Raw genomic sequence first — 25,090 nt, forward strand, 5'->3', positions numbered from 1 at the left:
GTGTGTGTTCTTGTATGTGTTTATTTGAATGAGAGTGTGTGTGTGTGTATATGCATGTGTACAAACACCAGAAACTCCACTCCGACTTGTCTCCAATTCCACATCCCAACCCTCAGCTTCCCTCAGCCCATCCCATCTATCTCTGCTGGCCACCCACTTCGGGTTTCTACACAACACATATCTTTCAACTATGCTGTGATGTTTAACTTACAATTTCAATCTTTCTAATCGGATAGAATCCACAGATTGCGAATTGAAGATAAATACTTTTACTAAGAGTATTAGTATATTAGTAATTGACTGACCCGGTCTCTCCAGATCTCCTAATCCTAACAGTCCTATTTCTAGGGTCAATTTTAGAACAATGCCACCTCTTCAAATGATTGGATTTGGCTTTTTCAGCAATACACGTTGCTGATAGGTGTACAAAATTCAGCACACAGCCACGCAATCTAGACAAACATTGGCAGTAGAATAGCCTTACTGAAGAGCTCAGTGACTTTCAACGTGGAACCGTCATAGAATGCCATCTTTCCAACAAGTCAATTTGTCAAATTGCCCCGGTTAACTGTATGTGCTGTTATTGTGAAGTGGAAAGGTCTAGGAGCAACAATGGCTCAGCCACGAAGTGGTAGGCCAGACAAGCTCACAGAACGGGACTGTTGAGTGCTGAAGTGCGTAGCGCATAAAAATCGTCTGTTCTCGGATGCAACACTCACTAGAGTTCCAAACGTCAGCACAAAAACTGTTCATCGGCAGCATCATGAAATTAGTTTCCATGGCCGTGCAGCCGCACACAAGCCTAAATTTAACATGTATCGGCTGGAGTGGTGGAAAGCTCGCCACCATTGGACTCTGGAGCAGTGGTAACGCGTTCTCTGGAGTGATGAATACACCTCACCATCTAGCAGTTCAACGGACGAATCTGAGTTTGGTGAATGCCAGGAGAACGCTACTTGCCCCAATACATAGTGCCAACTGTAAATAATATTAGTCTGTGGCTGTTTTTCGTGGTTCAGGCTCCTTAGTGCCTGTGAAGGGAAATCTTAACGTTACGGCATACAATGTCATTCTAGACGAGTCTGTGCTTCCAACTTTGTGGCAACAGTTTGGGGAAGGCCCTTTCCTGTTTCAGCATGACAATGCCCCTGTGTACAAAGCAAGGTCCATACAGGAACTGTTTGTCGAGATCGGTGTATAAGAACTTGACTGGCCTGCCCAGAGCCCTGACCTCAACCACATCGAACACCTTTGAGATTAATTGGAAAGCCGACTGCAAGCCAGGCCTGATCGCCCAACATCAGCGCCCAACCTCACTAATGCTCTTGTGGCTGAATGGAAGCAAGTCCCCACAGCAATTTTCCAACATCTTGTGGAGAGCCTTCCCAGAAGAGTGGCAGCAAAGTGGAGGACCAACTCCATATTAATGCCCTTGATTTTGGAATGAGATGTTTGACGAGCAGTTGTCCACATACTTTTGGTCATGTAGTGTTTGTGAAATTTCCGCATTTCTATGTTTTGTAGTGAAAAAAACAGTTAAGTAAGTAAGATGTGTTTCCAATTTCATGATCACCATAATTGGTTAAAATCACATGATGCACATCCATGTCATTGGAAACACATACTCTGTTTTTTTCTACAAAACATAGAAATGCGCCATTTTCACATCTGTTGGTGTCAGGGTGGTGCTGGAGATGATGAATATGAAGTTGAAATATTTTGAAATTTCTCTTTAACCACGTGCCTGAATTTAAATTCATAACCAGACATGTTTTTGACGATATAGCCAATTTTTGGGGTATTTGGTATTTTATTAGGATTCCCATTAGCTGTTGCAAAATCAGCAGCTCGTCTTCCTAGGGTCCACATAAAACATGAAACATAATACAGAATGACATAATACAAAACATCATTAGACAAGAACAGCTCAAGGACAGAACTACATAGATTTTTAAAAAGGCAAACAGCCTACATATCAATGCATACATAAAAACTGTCTCGGTCAAATAGGGGAGAGGCGTTGTGCCGTTTTATCTGTGTTTTGAAACCAGGTTTGCTGTTTATTTGAGCAATATGAGATAGAAGGAAGTTCCATGCAATAAGGGCTCTATATAATACTGTATGCATTCTTGAATTTGTTCTGGATTTGGGGACTGTGAACAGAATTTGGACTTAAGAGGCTGAGTTAGCACTGCATTACAGTTAGCTGGATTTGACGTTGCCGGTTCCAGGTTGGCATTGTTCTGCAGAGCTTTGGCTGTGTTCCTGGCTTGGCTTTAAACATTTTCAACTACCTTTCACTAAATGTGTCTACATTATTTTAAAAAGTTTTTTTTTTTTTTTTTTAAGATTTCACATCAATAGGAAGATTGTCCTGTAGCATTTGGTTTCATTAAGTATTCTTTATTAGTTGGTTTTAAAAGTGTTATCAGTATATTAATAGATTAACTAGGGTCCTTTTTTAAAAACAGTGAAATGTTGTAAGGGACCACTGATGAGTTGGTTACGTGTTGCTTATATTATAGTATGACCTCAAGGAATTTGTTCATCTGGCAAAAGATGATGTTCCGCTGACATTATCCAGGCTCTGTCAAACAATCAACCCCCACTCATTTAAAACTACTAATCTGACTTCAGACACATTGTCAACAGCTAAAAACATTACACCCAGGGCATAGGCAGAGTATAAAAAGAATAAATGAAAATCTCTTCATCCCTGTTTAAGAAAAACTTAGGCTACTATTTTGGCTGGCCGTGGAGGGGTGTCAACCACAGAAAGTGAACGAGCTGTCACCTCAAGTGTTGGCTGCTGACTGTTATGTCATGTGGCCGGCAGGTTTAGTCAGACAGGTGTTTGGTGTGGTGGCAACCTGTAGTGCTCGGGCTAATCATCTTCAACCCTCTTGCTAGTAATTACCTTATTCCTCCATCGCCAGGACAACACAACTATCTGTGTGCCGGGAGGAATGACTGCATCATAGACAGGATCCGCAGGAAGAACTGTCCGGCGTGCCGCTTCCGCAAGTGTCTCCAAGCAGGGATGAACCTGGAAGGTAAGTGGCACCAACACATTCACATTTATATTGTTCCCATATAAGTGGAAGTGTAGTGTATATACACAGTTTTATGGCAAGCATAGTTTAATTCCGCAAAGTTTAATCAGAGGACATTTTCAGAATGTGTTCTCTCTGAAAGGCAGGGCTTTATATGTTTTGTTCCCTATAGAGGTTGTGATTAGTAGAGGGCCTTGATTCCCAGAGTTTATGTTGACATGAGCTAACTTAATGTATCATCTCTGGCCCAGTGTTTCAAACAAGGGTCAGAGCCAGTGATCAACAACAATCATTCGCTCAGACCCAGTTCCTCTCATGTCCCTGAGCCATAGAAAGATAGAAGGCTCACGTTAGCTCTCCTCTGCCACTGTGGACTTCAACAACAAAAAATGGTCATGGACAATAGTTCACGTTGATGCACTTCTTGTTATTTATATATGTTCATTAATTCAGTGCTGCAGGGTATGAAATTGTTAATGATTTAGATGTACGAATCAGAGTGGGCGGAAAAAATACATTGACGTATGCGGGTGCATCAGCAGACAACCAAAACCTGGGGACGTACCAGAAAGGCTCTTAGTTGCCATAGAAACATTTATGGAGGAAATGAAAAAAGGAGGGGGGGAAAATACATAATTTTTGATGGTAACCCTCACAACCGGAGGCATTCGGCACATATTGTAACAGAAAAGATAAATCGATCAAAGTTTTTAAACAAATCCAAAATACATTGTGTTTGTTTTTGTGTTGTGCTGCTCTATTTAAAGACCCATAGAAATACACAAGAAAGTAAGTTTCTTCGTTTCAATGAATAAAACCTTGAACTCTGTACCCTTTTGAAGCGTAACACAATGTGGATGACCTACCTTTTATGCACAAACTGTAGCTGAGGTAATCTGAAAAAAGCATCTTATAGGCTGCATATTTTTGTTATGAATAGGGTATGTGTGGTCTGTACACTGTCAACCACCTAGGTTAGGTGGGAAACAATAGCTAGCCATAACCCTCTAAGGTCGATGTCCACGCCCCCACGGAAATCAAATTAGCATAATAAAACAATCCCCCTGAAAATAAGGGGTTAAATATTTTTGATATTTTTTTAAATAACAAATGTTTCCTGATCTTTCTTATATCTCTTAGATATAGGACAGAACACATTTCCTTTTGATTTTTTTGGGACGGATTATCTGGTCCATGTAGTGAATCTGTTATTCAATGCATGTGTATGGGCAAATAGCAGTAAGGGGAAAAGTAATTGTTGAATCAATTTGTTTTTAATACTTCAAGGAGTCTTAAAATTCTAAATCAAATCGCTAAATGATCCTCGGTATGACCTTCTTAAAACAATTTCATACAGCTTAGTAGAACCCCCCACCACCCTCTGGCTTAGACAGGGCTTAGAGTGTTATGGGTTAACAGAGAAAATGACTGATTAGCGCTTTCTTCTCTCTATTCTCTCGCTCTCTCTTCTCGGTCTTTGCAGCAAGGAAAAACAAGAAGCTGATCCGATTTAAAGGTCAGCAGGCCACAACAGAGACAAACGCTCCCGCACCTAATGAAAGGGCCTGCACCCTGATCCCAAAGTCCATGCCCCAGCTGGTGCCCACCATGCTGTCCCTGCTTAAAGCCATTGAGCCAGAGGCCATTTACTCTGGCTACGACAGCACCATCCCCGACACCTCCACCCGCCTTATGACCACCCTCAACAGGTTGGGCGGACAGCAGGTCGTTTCAGCTGTTAAGTGGGCCAAGTCCCTACCAGGTAAGACCACCTGGTACACCTCCATTAACACTGACCATAGACAGCAGGGACCATTGTAGCACTAATTTGACTAACCATAATGTGCTAGGCTTGGTCCATTCCGTTTCAACTCAGGTGAATTCAGGAAATGACCTAGGTCTAAATCAAGTCAATCCAAAATGTTTCAAATTAATTATAATATTTTCAATTCATCTCATGATTTTCTATTTTATCGATCATGGAATGGGATTGAGTTGACACCCAGCCCCTAATCATGAGAAAGAAGGCACATGGTTTGGTAATCGCCCCCAAGTATTTACTCTCTGCCTTGGTCTCGCCCAGCAGCCAGCTAGCATGGAAGGGAAGGACTTGTGGAGAAATCTTACATAAGCAAATATGATCTGAAAAGACTTTCAACACTTCCACTTTTGAAGTGTCAACAGTGAGAGACAATTGAACTGCAATTAAAGGCCACTTTCAGGGCTACAGACTGCAACCATTTAGTCACATTTGGCGACCCTTTGACTTGGCTGTGCGAGTCAAAGGGTGTGCTGCACATTCTATCTGGTCACTACATGGCTGCAATACAATGTATTGGAATTACACTGCCCGATCTTAGTCTCTATGGGGCTCCTGAGTGGCGCAGCGGTCTAAGGCACTGCATCTCAGTGCTTGAGGCATCACTACGATCAGATGTCCGTTCTGTCTCCCTGTAGCGCTGTCTTAGGCGTCTCACAGTACGGACATTGCAATTTATTGCCCTGGCCACATCTGCAGTCCTCATGCCTCCTTTCAGCGTGCCTAAGGCACGTCCAAGCAGATGAGCAGGGACCCTGGGCATCTTTCTTTTGGTGTTTTTCAGAGTAACTATGACCTTAATTGCCTACCGTCTGTAAGCTGTTAACGACCGTTCCACATGTAACGACCGTTCCACAGGTGCATGTTCATTAATTGTTTATGGTTCATTGAACAAGCATGGGAAACCGTGTTTAACCCTTTACAATGAAGATCTGTGAAGTTATTTGGATTTTTACGAATTATCTTTGAAAGGCAGGGTCCTGAAAAAGGGACGTAGATTTGTTTGTTTATATTACTCAAAAGACCAACACTAACAACACTGCAATCCTGAACAATGCTCTGTGTGTTGTCTGTTCGTGCAGGGTTCCGGAACCTTCACCTGGATGATCAGATGACTCTGCTGCAGTGCTCCTGGCTGTTCCTCATGTCATTCGGCCTGGGCTGGCGCTCCTACCAGCAGTGTAACGGGGGTATGCTGTGCTTCGCCCCTGACCTGGTTATTAATGAGTAAGTCCAGAGCATCAGAGACACCTGGGAGGGCTGAAGCTGGCTGGGGGCTCTGGAGATGAGAAAGGTAGCCTGGTTGGTGGATGGATTTCTATAGATAGCTAGTTCAAGCAGAGCCTTTCTGGAGGGAGGGAAGGAAAGCTATATTGCTGGAATGAAAAATGTAGGTCTACCAAAAGTCTACACCCCCTTTAACTTTTTTCACCTTTTGTTGCATTTCAATGTTAGATTGAAATATATATATATATTTTTTTTAATGTGTCCATTGATCTACACAATACTCCATGTCAAAGTGAAAAGATAATTCTATATATAAATTAATAAAAATGAAATAACTAAAATATAGTCGTTGCATAAGTATTCACCTCCTTTGATTAGGCCAGCCTAAAATAGTTAAGAAGTAAACATTTGCGTTAACAAATCACATAAGTTATATGGACACACTGTGTGACATGATTTTTGAATGACTACCCCTTACTCATTCCCCCATACATAACATAACATCTGTAAGTCCCTCAGTAAAGTATTGAATTTCAAGCACAGATTCAACTACAAAGACCAGGGAGCTTTTCGAAAGTCTCATAAAAAAGGTCAGTAATTGGTAGATGGGTAATAATAACAAATCAGACATATAATGTCTTTCGTCATTAAGTTAATAATTCTGCCGTGGATGAAGTATTAAATCATCCAGACACATTAGATGCAGTCGTTTTTCTGAAATGAGCTGTAGGACAGGAAGGAAACTGCTTAGGGATGTTACCATGAGGCCATTGGTGATTTTAAACCAGCTACAGAGTTCAATGGCCGTGATGGGAGAAAACTGAGGATGGATCAATGACGTAAATTACAGAGTGGAAAGAATACGAATATATAGAATACAAATATTCCAAACAACAAGACACTACAGTAATACTGCAACAACAAACAAAAAACATGTCAAAGGAATACACTTTTTGGCCTAAATGCAAAGCCTTATGTTCAGGGAAAACACAATACATAACTGAGTAACTGCCTCCTCATTTTCAAGTATGGTGGAGGCTGCATCATGGTATGGGTATGCTTGACATCGGCAAAGACTGGGGAGTTTTTCAGGATGAAAAGAATCCAGATGGAGCTAAGCGCAGGCAAAATTCTAAAGGAAAACCTGCTTCGGTTTGCTTTACACCAGACACTGGGAAAGGAATTCACCTTTCAGCAGGATAATAATAACATTAAACACAAAAGCCAGATCTAGAGTGAAGTTGCTTACCGAGAAGACAGTGAATCTTCCTGAGTGGACAAGTTACAGTTTTGACTTAAATCTGCTTGAAAATCTATGATAAGAATAGAAGATTGCTGTCTAGCCATGAATCCCAACAACTTGACAGCTTGAAGAATTTTGAAAATAATATTGCGAAAATATTGCACCATACAGGTGTGCAGAGAAAGCTCTTTTCCCAAGAAAACTGCCAAAGGTGTTTCTAACATGTATTGGCTCAGGGGGTGAACACTTACCTAATCAAGTTCTATTAGTGTTTTATTCTTCATTTAATTTTTTTTTTTAAGTACAAATGGTCTTCCACTTTGACATTAGTGCATTTTGTGTAGATCATTGACAAAAAATGACAAATCCATTTTAATCCCACTTTGTAACACAATAAAATGGGAATAAATCCAAGTGGGGTGTAGACTTGGGTGGGGAAATCCTGTACATTCAATTAGAGCTGATTTCTTAGCCCAGGTTCACAACACTCTGTATCTTCAGCAGTATTATAGGCATAACTGTCACTGTCATTATACACTATGTGAATTGCAGAGAGTGAAACGGGGTGTTGGTCTGATTATAACTGTCACTTTGTGTGTGTGTGTGTGTGTGTCTCAGTGAGAGGATGAAGCTGCCCTATATGACCGACCAGTGTGAGCAGATGCTGAAGATCTCCACTGAGTTTGTGAGGTTGCAGGTGTCCTACGACGAGTACCTGTGTATGAAAGTCCTGCTGCTGCTCAGCACAGGTATAACATATTTACATTTCAAATCTTAAATAACATAAATTAATCCATAGATTAAAACACTTATTCATTATGGCCGTCCGATGCAGTTTGCTGGGGAAAAGCAGAACACATTTTCTTGACTTCTCAGATGTATTCAAAAATAAGTGGAGAAAAGAAAAAGAGGAGGGAAACCAGACAAACTGAAGCTTTTGAATGAGCTTTGTACAAATGAGGCCTCAGGAGGGGGAAAAAACTCCCAGCGTGACAAGCCATTACAAAACCATATTTAAGCAGAATATACTATTTATTGCAGCATTGTTGACTGGGGAAAAAAAACAATTTTATGCCTTTCAAATTACTCAAAATGAGTGGTTTTGGAAAGTACACACACTTAGTGTTTTGATTGCTTCCTAAAGGAAATGAAAATGACATTTACATGCAGAGCTGTGCTTTTTCTTTTTAAACCAGTGAGCAATCTTCCTTGATTTTATTTCCAACCAGGACAGAATGTACACGTTTTCAAGTGTTTTATTTTGATTGGCTCATCGATAATGTTATCAACAGAATTCCAACTAGAAAGGTAAATGAAATACGCCAGGCGACCACTTTTGATCGATGTAGACGTATTGCCTGCTATTATAGACCTACAGTCCTCTCTCCTGTTAGTATTGTAAATAGTAGTGGTGTAACGGACCGGAGTTGATCCATGAACCACCGATCTATTGCAAAGTTTAACCATCAGTGTGTGAAATACAGTTTTTACTGCTGATGCAGAGTTGCAGTGAAAAGATAAAGACAGATGCGTGCTGTGTTTTACTCTGAAGCCTGAAGTTGTGTGTACTGTTCACGTGAACGGGGCATGTTGAATCCCAACGAATCTATCCTGGAAGCTCGCGTTGCAAAATGCAAAAGAAGACAAAAGAGCACTGACAGACATGGCTAGCGGAGGAGCTGAAGAACTGGGAAAAGCCTCCCGCTTCATTTAAGTCTCATGTATGGGAGCATTTTTAGCTTCCCTGTCAAATATAATGACGGAAGAAGTGGGGTGGACAACACCATTACGGTGTGAAGGCATTGTGCCACAACAAAGCCGTATGATCGTGGAAATACATCGAGCATGGCCACACATTTGAAGCGTCATCACCCCGTTGTGTCAGTGACTGGAGCCAACTCAGCCAAGAGAACATAACTTCACCGCGGCATTTAAGCAGCCCTTTCGCTGCAGAATCAGACCAGGCTAAAGCCATCATCAAATCTATTGGGATGTTTAACACAAACAAAGGGTTTAAAAATATGGTGAAAGTGCTTGAGCCATGCTACGAAATCCCCTCGCGCACCCACTTCAGTATGAAGATCGTGCCAGATCTTTATGAAAAGGAAAATATCAAAATTGTCAAATAATTATCCAGGGCATCCTCTGTTGCCCTCACCATAGACGGGTGGACCTCCAGGGCAACGGAAAGCTACATGACTGTGACTGCTCACTACACCACAGAGGAGTGGCAGATGCCAAGTCCGGTGCTACAGACACGCCCCCTCCTATGAGAGTCACACAGGCACAAATCTGGCGCAGGTACTGCCAGGAGCAGAGTGGAAGCTAGAGAGGCCCAATAGCAATATCCCAACCACCACAGATAATGCCAAGAACCAAGTAAGTGCAGTGATAGAAACTGGACTGGTGCCACAGGTAGCTTGCTTTGCACATGTGATCAATTTAGCATCCCGAAGGGGAATCTCAGTGAACCAGATGGACCACCTCCTTGGGAGGATCAGGAAGGTGGTTTATTTTTCCACCGGAGCACAACAGCCGCTCAAGTGCTTAAGACCAAGCAAGAAATGCTACAGCTACCGACCCACAAGCTCATACACGATGTCACAACAAGATGACATGTTGGAGCTCTATCTTGAGCAGCAGGCAGCTGTATACGCTGCACTGACAGAAAACACCCTGAAAAAAAAATTAAGACATCGTCACCTTGTCTGCTGATGACGTGAAAGTGGCAGAGGAGGTCCTCCAGGCGCTCAAACCCCTCAAACCGGTTACAACCCTATTGAGCACTGGAACTGCAATGTCTGTGTCCATGATCCTACCTCTGAAAACAAGGATTTAATTCACTATTGTTCAAAGGTATCATGCCTCATATTGCACTTTAATTTAATATTATTATTATTATAATTTAACAATTGCGCATTGAATATTTTATTTTAATATTTTATTTAAATATTGAAAAGTTTCTTGCTTTAAGTGTTCTTTAAGTAATAAATGGAAAGCAAAGTTATATTTGTCTCACTTTTTGGGGGTGGGGGGCTGATCCGAAAAATTATCCGATCCGTGACTCAAAACCGTGATCCGAATAGTCATTTGTCAGTTATTCTAGACTGGAGGCATAAAATCCGTCTCTTTCATGTTTGAAAAAAGACATCACTAGCTACATCCAAACCAGAAAAGTATACAGGGGAAAGCCAGTTTGTATCTCTCATCTGATAAGACAATTGGAGAGTATTTGACCATTTACCTCCTGTGTTGTTTTGCATAATCTCTTGTCCATTGAGTGCAGTTTTGCCTGGGCCCAAGTCCAAGATCCCAGAACCCTTCAGTCCAGGGTAGATCCTTCATCTGGCTCTCATCAGGGAAGAATGGGGCCTCATAAAACCCATTGTTACCTGTGGTTTTGCATATTTTCCATATACCTAAGTGTGGTTGTGATGGGACAGAGGGTGGTTTCTATGAGACTCTAGTGGCGAGACGTTAGTGGCAGGATTACGGGCAGTTTTCAGACTGGGAGACTCTTTGGGTAAAAACTGAAAGACTCCTTCCTGGCCTAACCTAACTGAATGTCCGAGTTTCTATTGTGTGAATATTGGTTGACTGAGTGAGGTTGCTTCCTTGACATCCGAAACTCTTTATTATGCCTTTTTTTAACGACGGAGACGTGAGGACTATATTGGGGGACATTGCCTACTAAAACAAATCATGCACGATGAGTAAGATGTTATGTCTGCTTGAACCCCTCCCTTGCTTGTTCCCCCCCCCACAGTACCAAAGGATGGACTGAAGAGCCAGGCTGTGTTTGATGAGATCCGCATGACCTACATCAAGGAACTGGGGAAGGCCATCGTCAAGCGGGAAGAGAACTCCAGCCAGAACTGGCAGAGGTTCTACCAACTCACTAAGTTACTGGACTCCATGCAGGAGGTGAGTTTGAGCCCACCTGCTCCCACAGCCACACAACAGCATTCAGCAACACTCAGTAACACTTGCTGACGTTTTCCAGGTAGTTATGGAACCCAGGACTATCCTGGCTTAATAAACACAAAGAAAATTAATTGAATGAGCGTACATGCATACTCATCACCTCTTCTACTCGTCAGCATACCAATAAATCAACCTGTTTCCTTTTGGTTGGAGTACCTTATATCAGGGAGTCAAGTCTGGAAGAGTGTGACTTGAATACCTGTTAGATATCCAATATGTATTAAGAGCAAGCAAGACTGTTTTTTGTGTGTGTGTGTGTGTATTTGTGAACCTCTTGAGTTAGAGATGAGACCGTTAGAATGTATTACAAGCTTAATTTTCCAGCTATGCTATCAATATCAAAGTAGTTCATCATGGCATCAATGAGTGGTTTGACATAGTGTGTGCTGTACCAAACTGTAGCTACGCACCCTGGCATGTTGCTCTGTTGTTGCCATTGTGCTCTTAGTGAAAGACCTCTAAAAAAATACCTGGTTGTTTCCACAGATGGTGGGGGGCCTCCTGCAGATCTGCTTCTACACTTTTGTGAATAAATCCCTTAGTGTGGAGTTCCCTGAGATGCTGGCCGAGATCATCAGCAACCAGATACCAAAATTCAAAGATGGGAGTGTCAAGCCGCTTCTGTTTCATCATGCCTTAAACCATGACACAATGCCTTAAAACCCCAGCCTCCCCTCTCGCCAGCCAGACCCACCTGTTTTCCCTGCAGACGTCCCACCAGGTCCCCTACCAGTACGGATTAATGTAGTGAGAGTGTGCACTCAAATCGGTTCCCAGAGGACTTGGGTGAATAGAGAATGTGAAAAAGAGAGAGAACAGGAGTGCAAGATTGACACTGACCATGAGCGACATGGCAACAAACTAACTGACCCTTCTGGATGAAACAATGATTCAACTCTTCTGGAATCGCGTTTAGACCGTGAATCACTTCAAAAGACTTGATCATTGTGAGATTGGAGGAATCAAATTTTAACAACAAAAAGAGAAAGGAATATTTTCTATTGATTTAATGCATGCACAGACCGCTGAAACGTTTACGCAAGAATATCAGAAAAGGGAAAACGTGCCTTTTTTTTTTAGCTTTACAAGCTTTCCATAGCCATTTTTCTCAAACTGTCAAATGCAAGTATTTTGCATAGGAATTTAATATAAACACCTTTGTATGTATTTGTGTCTGTTCTCTTTCTAAGCAGCCATGTTTATTTTCTAAAATGTGTAGTTAAATGATCCCTGCAGTTAAATGATCCCCAGAAGTGAAGTGTACAGTAAATAATAAAACCAACAATATGTTCAATTCCATTCTCCAAAACCTTTCAGCAGTTGTTATGCTCAAACATTAGGTTGAATAGAAGGTTCCTGCCCATGTCTGAGCGTAAGTCACAGACAGAATATCAGGGTTCCCCAAAGTCATTAATGGGCCCCCCTGGGTCCGAGTTTAGTTTTTTGCCCTAGGAATACACAACTGGTTCAAATAACCAACTCATCATGAAGCTTTGACTATTCCAATCAGCGGTGTAGTGCTAGAGCAAAAAAAAAAAAAAATGTGCACCCAAGGGGGGACCCCAGGACCGAGTTTGGGAAACTCAGTAGTATGTCATAATTCAACAGTAAGAAAAAAAAGATCAGATCAACTTCATGATAAATCATGTCTTCATGATAAAAGCAAGAATCCATCTTAAAACCATCCATGATTTGCGAGTTAAATGAAAATGGCAGCATTGGGCTGGGGAGATGGGATGGGAGTTTGCAGAATTGGCTAATGATCATATGATTGGTGTGTATATGTGAGTGAGAGAGCGCAAAAAGGAAACGGCCTGAACACGTTGGTTTGTTCATATGATATTAAAACGTATGTATCTATTTTTTATATGATCCGTCAAGCTGAATTTTAGAGAGCATACGCACAGTCACTATTCTCTGGGAGTTGCAAACAAATTGTTAAATTGCCCATGCTTAAAAGAAAAATCCAATTAAGTGATGTTTTTTTCATTGGTCTACTGTTGAAACAGTCCAAAAATGTTACCAGTCAAGTTTTCAAGATGTAGGATTTTCAAGAAGCAACGTGTCACTTGCCACATCATCATCATGATGATATTGCATTTTGCATCATCATCATCATGATGATATTGCATTTTGCATCATCATGATGGTTTAAAAGTCACCTGTATGTATTATTCTAGTGCCAAACTGCAATTTGTATTCAAAATATGAAATGGAAAAACAGCAGAACTGTGTAATTGTTACACAGAATTTATTTAGCCGTCCTCACATTAGTTGACATAACAGTTTTCACCCCCTTGGCATCACCCCCTTGGCATTTTTCCTATTTTTTTGCCATACAACCGGGAATTAAAATAGATTTTTGGGGGGTTTGTATCATTTGATTTACACAACATGCCTACCACTTTGAAGATGCAAAATATTTTGTATTGTGAAGCAAACAAAGAAATACAACAAAAAAACTGAAAACTTGAGTGTGCATAACCATTCAACCCCCCAAATCAATACTTTGTAAAGCCACCTTTTGCAGCAATTACAGTCCCCAGTCATACCCCAGTCTCTTGGGGTATGTCTCTCTAAGCTTGGCACATCTAGCCACTGGGATTTTGCCCATTCTTCAAGGCAAAACTGCTTCAGCTCCTTCAAGTTGGATGACTTCTGCTGGTTTACAGCAATCTTTAACTTATACCACAGATTCTCAATTGGATTGAGGTCTGGGCTTTGACTAGGCCATTCCAAGAAATGTAAATGTTTTCCATTAAACCACTTGAGTGTTACTTTAGCAGTATGCTTAGGGTCATTGTCCTGCTGGAAGGTGAACCTCCGTCCCAGTCTCAAATCTCTGGAATACTGAAACAGGTTTCCTTCAAGAATTTCCCTGTATTTAGCGCCATCCATCATTCCTTCAATTCTGACCAGTTTCCCAGTCCCTGCTGATGAAAAACATCCCCACAGAATGGTGTTCTTGGGATGATGTGAGGTGTTGGGTTTGCACCAGACATAGCGTTTTCCTTGATGGCCAAAAAGCTCAATTTTAGTCTCATCTGACCAGAGTACCTTCTTCCATATGTTTGGGGAGTCTCCCATATGCCTTTTGCGAACACCAAACGTTTTTTCTTATTTTTTTTCTTTAAGCAATTGCTTTTTTCTGGCCACTCTTCAGTAAAGCCCAGCTCTGTGGAGTACATGGCTTAAAGTGGTCCTATGGACAGATACTCCAATCTCTGCTGTGGAACTTTGCAGCTCCTTCAGGGTTATCTTTGTTCTTTGTTGCCTCTGATTAATGCCCTCATTGCCTGGTCCATGAGTTTTGGTGGGTGGCCCTCTCTTGGCAGGTTATTATTTCCATTTTTTAATAATGGATTTAATGGTGCTCTGTGGGATGTTGAAAGTTTCTGATATTTTTTTATAACCCAACCCTGATCTGTACGTCTCCACAACTTTGTCCCTGACCTGTTTGGAGAGCTCCTTGGTCTTCATGGTGCTTGGTGGTGGTGCCCCTTGCTTAGTGGTGTTGCAGAGTCTGGGGCCTTTCAGAACTGGTGTATATCTACTCAGATCATGTGACACTTAGATTGCACACAGGTGGACTTTATCTAACTAATGATGTGACTTCTGAAAGTAATTGGTTGCACCAGATCTTATTTAGGGGCTTCCTAGCAAAGGGGGTGAATACATATGCACACCACTTTTCTGTTTTTATTTATTTTCATTTCAGTTAACCAATTTTGACTATTTTGTGTATGTCCATTAGATGAAATCCAAATAAAAATCTATTTAAGTTACAGGTTGTAATGCAACAAAATAGGACAAATGCCAAGGGGGATGAGTACTTTTGCAAGGCACTGTATTATTCTATACTTCAGAGTGCTAATTTGTGAAAGGAATATTGCAAAGAAAATGTAACTACACCAGCTAACGGGGAGTATAAGTAATGATTGTTATTCACAAGATCTTGTGCTGACGTTGCTTCCAGAGGCAGCTAGGAACTGTAGTGAGAGTGTTGCAGCCCAGGACAGATGCTTACGCACCTCAGCACTTGGCGGTCCCGTTCTGTGAGCTTGTGTGGCCTACCACTTTGCGGCTGAGCTGTTGTTGCTCCTAGACGTTTCCACTTTACAATAACAGCACTTAACGTGGGCAGCTCTAGCAGAGCAGAAATTTGACAAACTGACTTGTCGGAAAGGTGGCATCCTATGATGGTGCCACGGTGAAAGTCACAGCTCTTCACTAAGGCCATTCTACTGCCAATGTTTGTCTATGGAGGTTGCATGGCTGTGTTTCTCGATTTTATACACCTGCCCGCAACGGGTGTGGCTGAAATAGCCACTAATTTCAAGGGGTGTCCACATACTTTGTATATATAGTGTAGAAGTAATTATCTCCTTCAATGTACTCACCACACACACCAGCTTATGCCATGTGAAAACCAAGGACATGCAAGTAAAATGACTTGTGGAGTGCAAGTGCAGGAACATTGCTACAAGGCATTAGTATTGTGTTTCATTCATAGTTCCTTCATAATCATTAGGCCAGGTTAGTTAACAAACACAAAATGGTAGCCATGTAGGCTGACGAGCTCAACCATTCTTCTCAGTCAGGGTGATGGAATGACCATGTGAGACGGATCCCCTGGTGCTCCTCTCTGTATGTGTTCCCTGTATGTGTCTATCATGGATTCTGGGGGCGGGGTTGACATATTTTGGCTTACTTTCTCATATAAGTTTTACAGAGGACTTTGTCTCAGTTCTGGTTTTCAATTGGACAAACCAGCTTGATCACATCCTAATGATCACTGCATTGCCATAGATGTACATACAGTAGCATAACATATCTCATGAAAGTGAAGCAGTTTGTTGATTATAACATGTTTCATGACAACTTTTGACAGAAAATTTTTACATACCTGTATATTCCTATCTTTAAAAAAATAAAATAAAATAAAAAAGCTAGACTTAAAAGCCTTGAGAAAGGGAGACCAAGAGCCATAAAAATTGGGTTTAAATTCAGGACAACTTAACTATCGATGCTTTAGAAAATGGGTTTCTTTAAAAAAAATACAATATTTTCAATATCAGTTTGATCCTCTTTGATATGAATAATTCTACTCAATATTTTTGTACATTGGATGAGGAAGACGGTCATTATTTTATTTTTCTGTTTGTTGGTTTGTGTTTGACAAAGATGGATGTATTGCATATGTACTTAGACAGTGTTAAAACATGTCTGACTTGTAAGTAACTATAAATTATATAAATCAATGGGAAAGACTATGAAAGCACTGTGTTTTAGGAAATTAGAAAATCAGGGTATTGGGAGGGGAAGAGTGACTGGAGTATATTTTGTATAGTACAACAGAGTGACCAAAGCAGAGAGAACATAAGTATTCGAGCAGTTACATTTACAGTGGCACTTATTATCCAATTATAGTGCTTATTATTTTATTTAAAAATATTTTGTAATGGTCTAGGCTTTGGTCTTTTGTATATTGCTGTGAGAATGAACCAGTCGCGTCAAAAAAAAATTTTTGTTGGTAAAAACTGTGTTTGAACGTAATCTACCGGAGAGAATTTGCACTACCACGTTTCATAATGAATAGGAAATGAGGAAGGTTGTCACTCAAGTCTTTGACTTTCCTCATTTCCTGGTCTACGCACCACAAACTGCCTAAAATAATCTATAATGTTCATTCACTACCTCGTTTCAACTTCATACTAGTTGAGAAAGTATATTTTCTGTATAAAATTACATACAAATATTATCTTTAAAGATTAAGGGCAGATCATATTTCACTGGTATATGGCTTTCATTAAAGTCTGTTGTTCGTATTTCAATTCTGTAAATGTAATCCAATGTAAAGAATATATGTTGTGTATTTGTTTAAATATATATATATGTATTACCTCTGTATTACACCTTCTGTAGTCAATGTCGAAATTTTCTCCTGACTAAAATATCTGTGTAGTTCTTTGGTTGGGTGCTCTAGCTTCGCTTCATGACCTCCGATGGTTATCAGTTGTTTCTCCATATAAATCTAAAATAAAGGGTTTCTCATTCACAAGTAATTTGTCTTTTTGTCTTGATGGATGACAATTTTTTCTTAACTGTGCTGGATGACATCAAATGTGTCAGATTTACATAAAAGTCAAAAAGAGCTGGAAAAAAGTACAATTTACATATCACTGAATATTATGAAAATGTTTTGACTCCCTGTCAAAAACCTTCTGGGGCTGGGAACCGGTTCACCACTTGAGAAGTGACCATAAGCCTATCCTCTGTGTTTAAGGAATTACTGGTGCTTTCAAGACAACTGGGTACTTGGAATAACCATCTCCAATGGTTTTGAATGGTTATCCAACTCAAATTACAAGTCGGGAACTCTGGCATCATCCTAGAGCTCCAACTTATCTGACCTGAAAATCAATGACAATTTTTCCCAGTCAGAGCTAGTTCCCCCCGCCCGCCCCCCTCTTGAACGCACCGTACATTGCTAAAATAGCTTGTTTGAAGTCTGAGATCATTGATAGGACGTGCGTAATCTGGAGCATGCTAACAGGGACAACGTCCATTATGAGGTAAATGTTTTATTCCGGTGAAGTGTCGCATTTATCTCAGCCAGCTCTGTAATCACAATCCTATTGTCATATTTAGTTGGGCACAATGTATCAACATTTTGCAACCCAACAATTTTCTTTTTTTGGGGGGTTCCTATTGAATATCTTCAGGTGATTCCTCCCTGTTTTAGGGCTTGATTCAAACTATATCGAGGAAGATCTGCGGTATAGCACGACTGAAATTTAAAGGCGTTCACAGAGACTGCGTTCCCCGTAAATGCTGCATATGTCAGCTCAATTGAAAGTTACCTTTACATTTAAATTGTGCTATTGAATCGAGCCCATAGTCTGTTTTGTTCGGTTTGGTGCCTAATGAATATGGCCCAGGTGTGTCTTGCGACAGCTGGAGATCGAATTTCAATATAGAAACAATGTTGCACATGTCAGCGAGACAGACAGCAAGGTTAATACAAATCTCCTGAAAATCAAATGCTTGTCTAAAAGACATGGGTGATAATGTCTAGATGCTTTTTACAGTGTAGATCTAGTATATAAATTGCCTGGCTGGGATGATGAGACAGTATGCGCAATCAGCTGGAACAGAGTAAATAGGCATTTCAACATCATAGATTTAGCTGGTGGTAACTTGTTGAGTAGACGCCGGCTGGAATGTGTTTTTTAACGATTCAGCATTCATGATAAGATCCACCCGTTGTATGAAGTAGGGTTAGTATTACTCAGAACAGGTCTATAAAATCCAAGGCACCGAGACTTGAAGAAACTAGGACAGCACTGCCAGTTTGTTTATCTTTAATAGATGAAATTCTGTACAACCTTGTTCATGATTTATTTGATCAGAAAGAATATTAAGGCTCCCAATGGCCATGAACCAAATGACGACAAATTTAGCAACTGAGATGCTAAAATTAACTTAGTATGCTACAATACAAAATATAAAATTTGCTAGTTAAAAAATGTGATCTTATCAAATGTCATGTATTTACAAATGTTATTACACCCCAAAAGAACACAGTTCAGGATCTCATCTTTGAAAATGATTATAAATACAAGGCTTACATATGAACAAAGTAGTCTAGTTTCACATAACACTCCCCATTTATATACATGTTAAGAAATGAAAGAAAAAAAAAATACAAAAAAATTGTTATTGTCCTAAATGAAAAACAGTTCGGTTAACTTCCTTTCCAGGTTTATCGAGACAATTTCACCTAGTAGTTCTGAGCAAAAAAAATTGTCGAACAGGGAGCAAAGACATTCAGGATGCTCCCACCTCTATAATGTGCAGGTAGGTAAACAGCAGTTGTGTTCTGTCTTGTCTAGGGGAATGCCGGGCAAGGCAGCAAGTGCTCACATTTATAGCAGTATTCACTGAAAAACACTCCCCATCATTTAGAGATGAAAGCTCCCTACACAATCATCTTCATTCCTACAGACCGTACTGTACACTGGAAGAGAAGTAGGGCTGCAGAGTGAACTTCTCCCCTTTTCGTATCCCAAAACTAAAACGTCTTCCGAAGTCCCTCCCAACTGATAATAGAAGACGCTAAAAGAAGTGGCAGTGCATTTTAATGACACAAGGACTGTCTGAATATGGGAATGAGCCTACGTCGCAGCAACTCAATGCATTTCATGCATGCACGCACGCGCACACATCAGTCTGCTGCTGAATTCCAGGTTCATGACCATGCACAGCAGGAAGCGCTCTGTGCTCCGGACTCTTCCAATAAGTTGTAGGGGCACAGTGCAACTGCGTGGTCTCCCCAGTCCAGTACAGTCCTGGTCCAGGGCTACAGAAACTCCACGTAGTTCTCTGGAATCAGGCCCTTCCTGCCGTCTAGGATGCCTTCCAGCCAGCCAGGCTCCCTCGAGGGATGAACTGAGGGACCAGACACAGATGCACATAGCTTAGCTGTTCTCAACAGTTAACTGCCTTGCGTTATTCAACATTTAGATAGTCCCCATTTGAAAGCAGAGATCCATATGGTGAGTGGCTACTGACAGCTGGGATGGTTGCACTCTGGTGGCTTTGGGAAGAACGGGAGATGGGGCAACACACACCGCTGCGTACCCTTTTTGTGAAGGCGGTATAGGATGAACAAGACCCCAGTGTACAACTGTGACCCCTAGCAGCACTGAGACCCCAAGCCACCCTCTTCCTGAAATAACCCAAGCTAGTATGATGTGTGAAACCTGAAGAGCCATATCGGGCTGGCTATAGATATAATTTACATAAGGGGTCATTGAAATGTCAACTTAAAGTACTTAAAGGGGTAATTCAAATTGTAAATGTCTCAGTCCATTTAGCCTGTGTTTTCTATATATATTTTTTCAAAAACATTTTGAACAAATCAAATATAGGGACTGATAAATGACAGGTTATTCAGAGTTAAGAGAACTTTTGCAAACAAATGAATGTGTAAACTCTCAATTAGGTCTTGAATAACATAGGGCTCTATTCAATATGTATCGCTGAAGAGTTACAGAAATGTAAAAGTAATTTCCTATTGAGCCGACATCTGCAGCGTTTGCCGTGAATGCAGTCACTGCTAATATGGGAACATTGCCTTTAAGTTTCAATCACACTGTAATGTGGAATTTTCACGATACGGATTGAATAGAGCCCCTAGGTCTTGTTTTGGTAGCTAGGAAGGCTTCGGCAAACCCTCCCAGGAGCTATGGACCTAGGGTGTGCCCCAAATGGGACCCTATTCCCAATATCAGGGGTAGGCAACTAGATTCAGCCGCGGGACAATTTTTGTCGGGGGGCCGGAACATATGAAATTTGTATTTGAAAATAACAATTTCATACCTTGATTACATTGAGACACGATTACATTTACATTACATTTAAGTCATTTAGCAGACGCTCTTATCCAGAGCGACTTACAAATTGGTGCATTCACCTTATGACATCCAGTGGAACAGCCACTTTACAATAGTGCATCTAAATCTTTTAAGGGGGGTGAGGTGGGGTTTCAGGTGTCTCCGGAAGGTGGTGATTGACGATCACATATCTATTTTTATTTGTAGGAATACTTGGTGAACAGATTTACTAAATTAAATTCATTTTTATTTATTTTTTGCCCCAAAACTAAAACCTTTCATGAGCTGGTTTTGACCCATGGGCCACCTGTTGCCAACCCCTGCCCTATAAAGTGCACTACTTTTGACCAGGGCCTCATTCAATCATTTTTTTCATCTTTCTTCCTGCACCTCAGAAACCTGGGTGGGTGTGTGGCTGATTCCCACGCTGCTAAACTCTGCTGTTCGCTAAGCATAACACCCTGGACACAACCAGATATACACTATAATCCTTCTGGTACTGAGAGACCTGTGAAGACAGGCTATACTGGGTTTTGACATTCATATGCATTTCATAAAATCAAAATAACTATTTTCATCTATAACCCTACTCGCTCAAATTGCAGCTCCGTCTACGGTAAATGTCATTCTAATTGGTGAGAGGCACATTTCTCCTCCTCAGCTAGATTTGATATTATTTGAATGTGGTTTTCATAAGAACAATTGGGGGGGTGGAATTAAGACAGAGGTGTGAGTCAGTGTAAATAAGGCTGTGTTTGCGGGACGATTAAGATAAGGTACGAGTGGATCACTGGACCCTGGAAGCCTGGCTAGGATCAGATTCATCCCTGTAGAAGATAAAACAAAGGTAAGGCAATGTAATAACAAGCCTCCTTGCTGCTGCTCCTCCACCACCACACACTGGTACCAGGGAGGATGAAGAAGAGGAGGGAGGAATACTCACATTGCAGGCCAGCCGAAAACCCACGGTTCATTTCTCCTCTGACCAATCAATGTAAGGTTTTAGAATAATACAATCCCACATTTGTCCCTTAGATAACAGTCACAGTGGTCCATACTCACCATGTTCAAAGATGGTCCCTGCGATGAACGAGAGCTCAGAGATGTGCTCCGCCTTGCAGGCGTAGAGGGCCCTAGCCTTCCTGCCTGGGACACTAAAAAGGGAGAGGGAGAATGACATGTTATAATCCAACTCACCAGGATATCACATTGGGCACATTGAGTGTCCCTCCACTCCTAACTATCTCTTGGGAGCAATGAAAGGTAAAGCATCGACTGTGTCAGTGTCTCATAACATCATCATTGCTCCCCTATGGAAAGTCTCGGTGTGCCTACAATTCACTTTTCCCCCGTAATCATCGGCCATATAAATACATTTCTATAGTTGGACAAGAAACGGTGTCCTTGTAAAGCAAAATGCAGCAATGAATTATGCTATAAATCTGGCTGTAAGAGTTACCGTCTGTAGACTTATTTCCCGACAGATATTTACACAGCTACCAAAAAATGGCCCAAAGTTATTTTAAACCTGTCTAGACCCGACTCCGGGTATTTATAATCTGGAGTTAATCTGAATTACCTGGCTACATGCATAGAAACCTTTGGAAGCCTGATAGACTGGCTGTAAAGTGCATTAACCAAAGATGAGCCCTTGATCCACGTTAATAAACACCATTTTCACACTACTGAGCTCTGACCCAAGCTGTACTTTGCGGGCCTGGTTACACATCGGCCGTAGTTGCTGGCTTCTTGTCGGGAAGGAAATAATGAATCCGAGCTAGTACAGTGCCGTTCAAGTTGGCAGGATAGTGTGGAAAGGGTAAGCCTCGGAGTGATCAGGAACTGTGTCAGTTATCATGCACGGTGGTGGGGGAGAAGAGGAGGGAGTGCAGCAGTGCAAAGCTCCAGAATTAGCACTGTGGGTAAGGAGGTGCGAGCGAAGCTGGAGTGGTGGGCAGAGTGGGCGTGTCGTGGTGACACACCTGATGGGGGAGGAGTCACTGGAGGTGGAGGAGGTCGGCTGGGGGCTGGAGGATGCAGAGAACATCGGCCAGGAGGGGGAGCGCGGTGAGGCTGGGCTGGGAGACACACAAACAACAGCCACAATGACTACAGTGACAGCATGAAGTGGCTATACCCAGTATTGAGTGCAGGGGCGTGAGGCAAACTGGACAGGCCACATACAGGCATCAAGTGGAACTAATCATCAGCTGGAATTTGGTTGTTCGTAGTTGGTTTTATATGATGACAATTCCCACTACACTCAAGTGGTTGTGGTTTGATGGCATCTGTGATAAAATATATATAATATATATATATATATGATTGTGATTTGACTTATAGATCAGTATGTGTGTGGGGGGGGGGGGTGGAACTGGTAAGTGCTTGCAACACTGATGCTAGGTGACGTGTTATTGTGACTGCACAGACACTTCTTGCCTCATGCAATAACTGAACTGTCGTGTTATTTGTGATGGATTTGCGTCATTGGTTAGTGACGAAAGGGCTGGAAGAAGACATCCATACCTCATTGGGATACTGGTGCGGCTCTTTGGGTTCAGCCTGGAGTCACAAAGAGAGGAGATCGAGTTAGTCATGCTGCTTCACATTACAGTTGAATACAGTGGTTATATAAGGCAGGCTGAAGCCTATATTTAATATATGGGCACTGTGCTTCTACACAGTATGTGCTGTCAGATTTAGAAACACATCCATCAGTGACAAAAGTGCAGACGACGAATAACACTTTCAACATAGCTTCCACATAGCTTCCACATAGCTTCCACATAGCTAGCTTTGCCTGCTGCAACCTAACACCCTTCAGAAACTCACTGACCCAATCTGCCCTGCGTGAAAATGCCCCAGGCCACACGGATACACCAACATAGCAGGCATGTGGCTAGATGGCTGCGAGCTAGTCACCATTCAATGAAGAGTTTGTTTGTTGGTATGTGTTAGAGCATGCGCGCCCCTGCCAAACAGAATAAAAAATAGAGTGGAGAATAGTAACGTTTATCTTCCCTATGCCTCTCAGTCATCTCTCCATCCCTCTCTCCCCCCAGTCATCCCTCCTTCCCAGCAATGGAGCTGGAGATTAATTCATTCCCTCCCCCTCCCTCCCTCCCTCCCTCCCTCCCTCCCTCCCTCCCTCCCTCCCTCCACAGGTTTGTGATATCGACATGCAACCTGCTCCATCCGTCAGTGATCGCGGTGACATGGTGATGGGCCCTGGTAAGATTGCCAACATGAGAGGTGGTGGGGGGAGGGTGGTGCACCAAGGAGCAGGGAAGGGGAGGGGTTCCCAATATATGGCCATCGATGTACAGATCCGGGATCATTTAATTCATACGCATCAATCCCATTATTTATAGGCTGCAACTGATTCCTCTTCAGTGATTCCAGCTAGTGTTGCCATGGTGATGACATTAAGTAATTTTGTAATGAACTCAAACACACTAAATCACATACCAAGGTGTACAGATCAATTGTTTTGTCATTTAAAAAAATAGATTTTAAACACATTTTTAGAATCTACATCCGGTACATCTCTCTCCTTCTGTTTGTCTACCATGTTTTATTTAAAACGGTGTCTTTTGAATGCATCTTTCAACACCACTGTATATCACTAGCCTAGCAGCACATTTCTCCTCCTCCTCCCAGAGCGGCACACCACCCCTGAGCTGGCTTAATGAAATTGATCCCACGCTTTTTTCACAGACTCCATCAATCTCGACATCATTCAATTACATAGGGCCAGGCCCAGAGAGCTTTATACCATGGGGTTTCAACACTGCCGGACTAAATAAAAATGACCCCCCCCCTAGGTTACTCAGCTGCCTCTGGTCAAATGTAATGCAGGATATTACTGCTCAGGGTGCCTTGTTGCATGAATAGGTAGAACACAGGAAGGGGATGGTAGGACATACAATCACCAATAGATGTCATGTTTATTTTGATAAATACACTACAGTACCTTGCCGGCCATTCGTTTTACTGGGCCATTATGGCTACATTATGGAGTAGAGTACAGTGATGCACTTGAAAGCTAGTATTTCATTTGACACAGGAGGTTTCCATCTCTCTGTTGACCACATAATGATGCTGTGCAGATGTCATACTCTGCTCACTGGAATTTCTCTGGAACATTCTTGGTTCTAAATGCTGAAACTGTGTTAATTTGTGGCCGCATTAGACATTGGTCTCCTATGATCTATGAGCTCTGCATTACACAGAACATACAAAATCTCAACACTGATAACGCAATAATACTGGTTTGTATCTACTGTATATAGTGCTTTCCGCTAAGTCTCAAAGGAAGGTGGATCATTTTAAAATATGCTATTGGAAGATGAAAAAATGTGGTTAA

The 25,090-nt window shown here is 41.6% G+C and overlaps 2 protein-coding genes across 7 annotated transcripts in view; one reads left to right on the plus strand and one right to left on the minus strand.

Moving 5' to 3' along the window:
- The window catches only part of LOC118390864 (glucocorticoid receptor), a 90,558-nt gene extending 73,167 nt beyond the window's left edge, over nt 1-17,391 (plus strand). For all 4 annotated transcript variants that reach the window (XM_035781570.2, XM_035781568.2, XM_035781569.2 and 1 more), the window contains 6 exons: nt 2,937-3,053; nt 4,537-4,815; nt 5,955-6,099; nt 7,961-8,091; nt 11,109-11,266; nt 11,813-17,391. In XM_035781570.2, the coding sequence (XP_035637463.1) occupies nt 2,937-3,053; nt 4,537-4,815; nt 5,955-6,099; nt 7,961-8,091; nt 11,109-11,266; nt 11,813-11,986 (1,004 nt within the window). In that variant the 3' untranslated portion in view covers nt 11,987-17,391. The remainder of the gene's footprint in view (nt 1-2,936; nt 3,054-4,536; nt 4,816-5,954; nt 6,100-7,960; nt 8,092-11,108; nt 11,267-11,812) is intronic.
- Nucleotides 17,392-18,673: 1,282 nt separating this feature from the next.
- The window catches only part of LOC118390865 (rho GTPase-activating protein 26-like), a 111,543-nt gene continuing 105,126 nt past the window's right edge, over nt 18,674-25,090 (minus strand). The window contains exons 21-24 of one of the 3 annotated variants that reach the window (XM_035781572.2): nt 23,251-23,286; nt 22,707-22,802; nt 21,787-21,878; nt 18,674-19,777 (exon numbers count right to left, since the gene is read on the minus strand). In XM_035781572.2, coding sequence (XP_035637465.2) covers nt 19,689-19,777; nt 21,787-21,878; nt 22,707-22,802; nt 23,251-23,286 — 313 coding nt within the window. In that variant the 3' untranslated portion in view covers nt 18,674-19,688. The remainder of the gene's footprint in view (nt 19,778-21,786; nt 21,879-22,706; nt 22,803-23,250; nt 23,287-25,090) is intronic. The other 2 variants (XM_052457607.1, XM_052457608.1) reach the window with 2 other exon arrangements.

This window comes from Oncorhynchus keta, chromosome 12, assembly GCF_023373465.1.
Source record: "Oncorhynchus keta strain PuntledgeMale-10-30-2019 chromosome 12, Oket_V2, whole genome shotgun sequence".
NCBI classification, from domain to species: domain Eukaryota; kingdom Metazoa; phylum Chordata; class Actinopteri; order Salmoniformes; family Salmonidae; genus Oncorhynchus; species Oncorhynchus keta.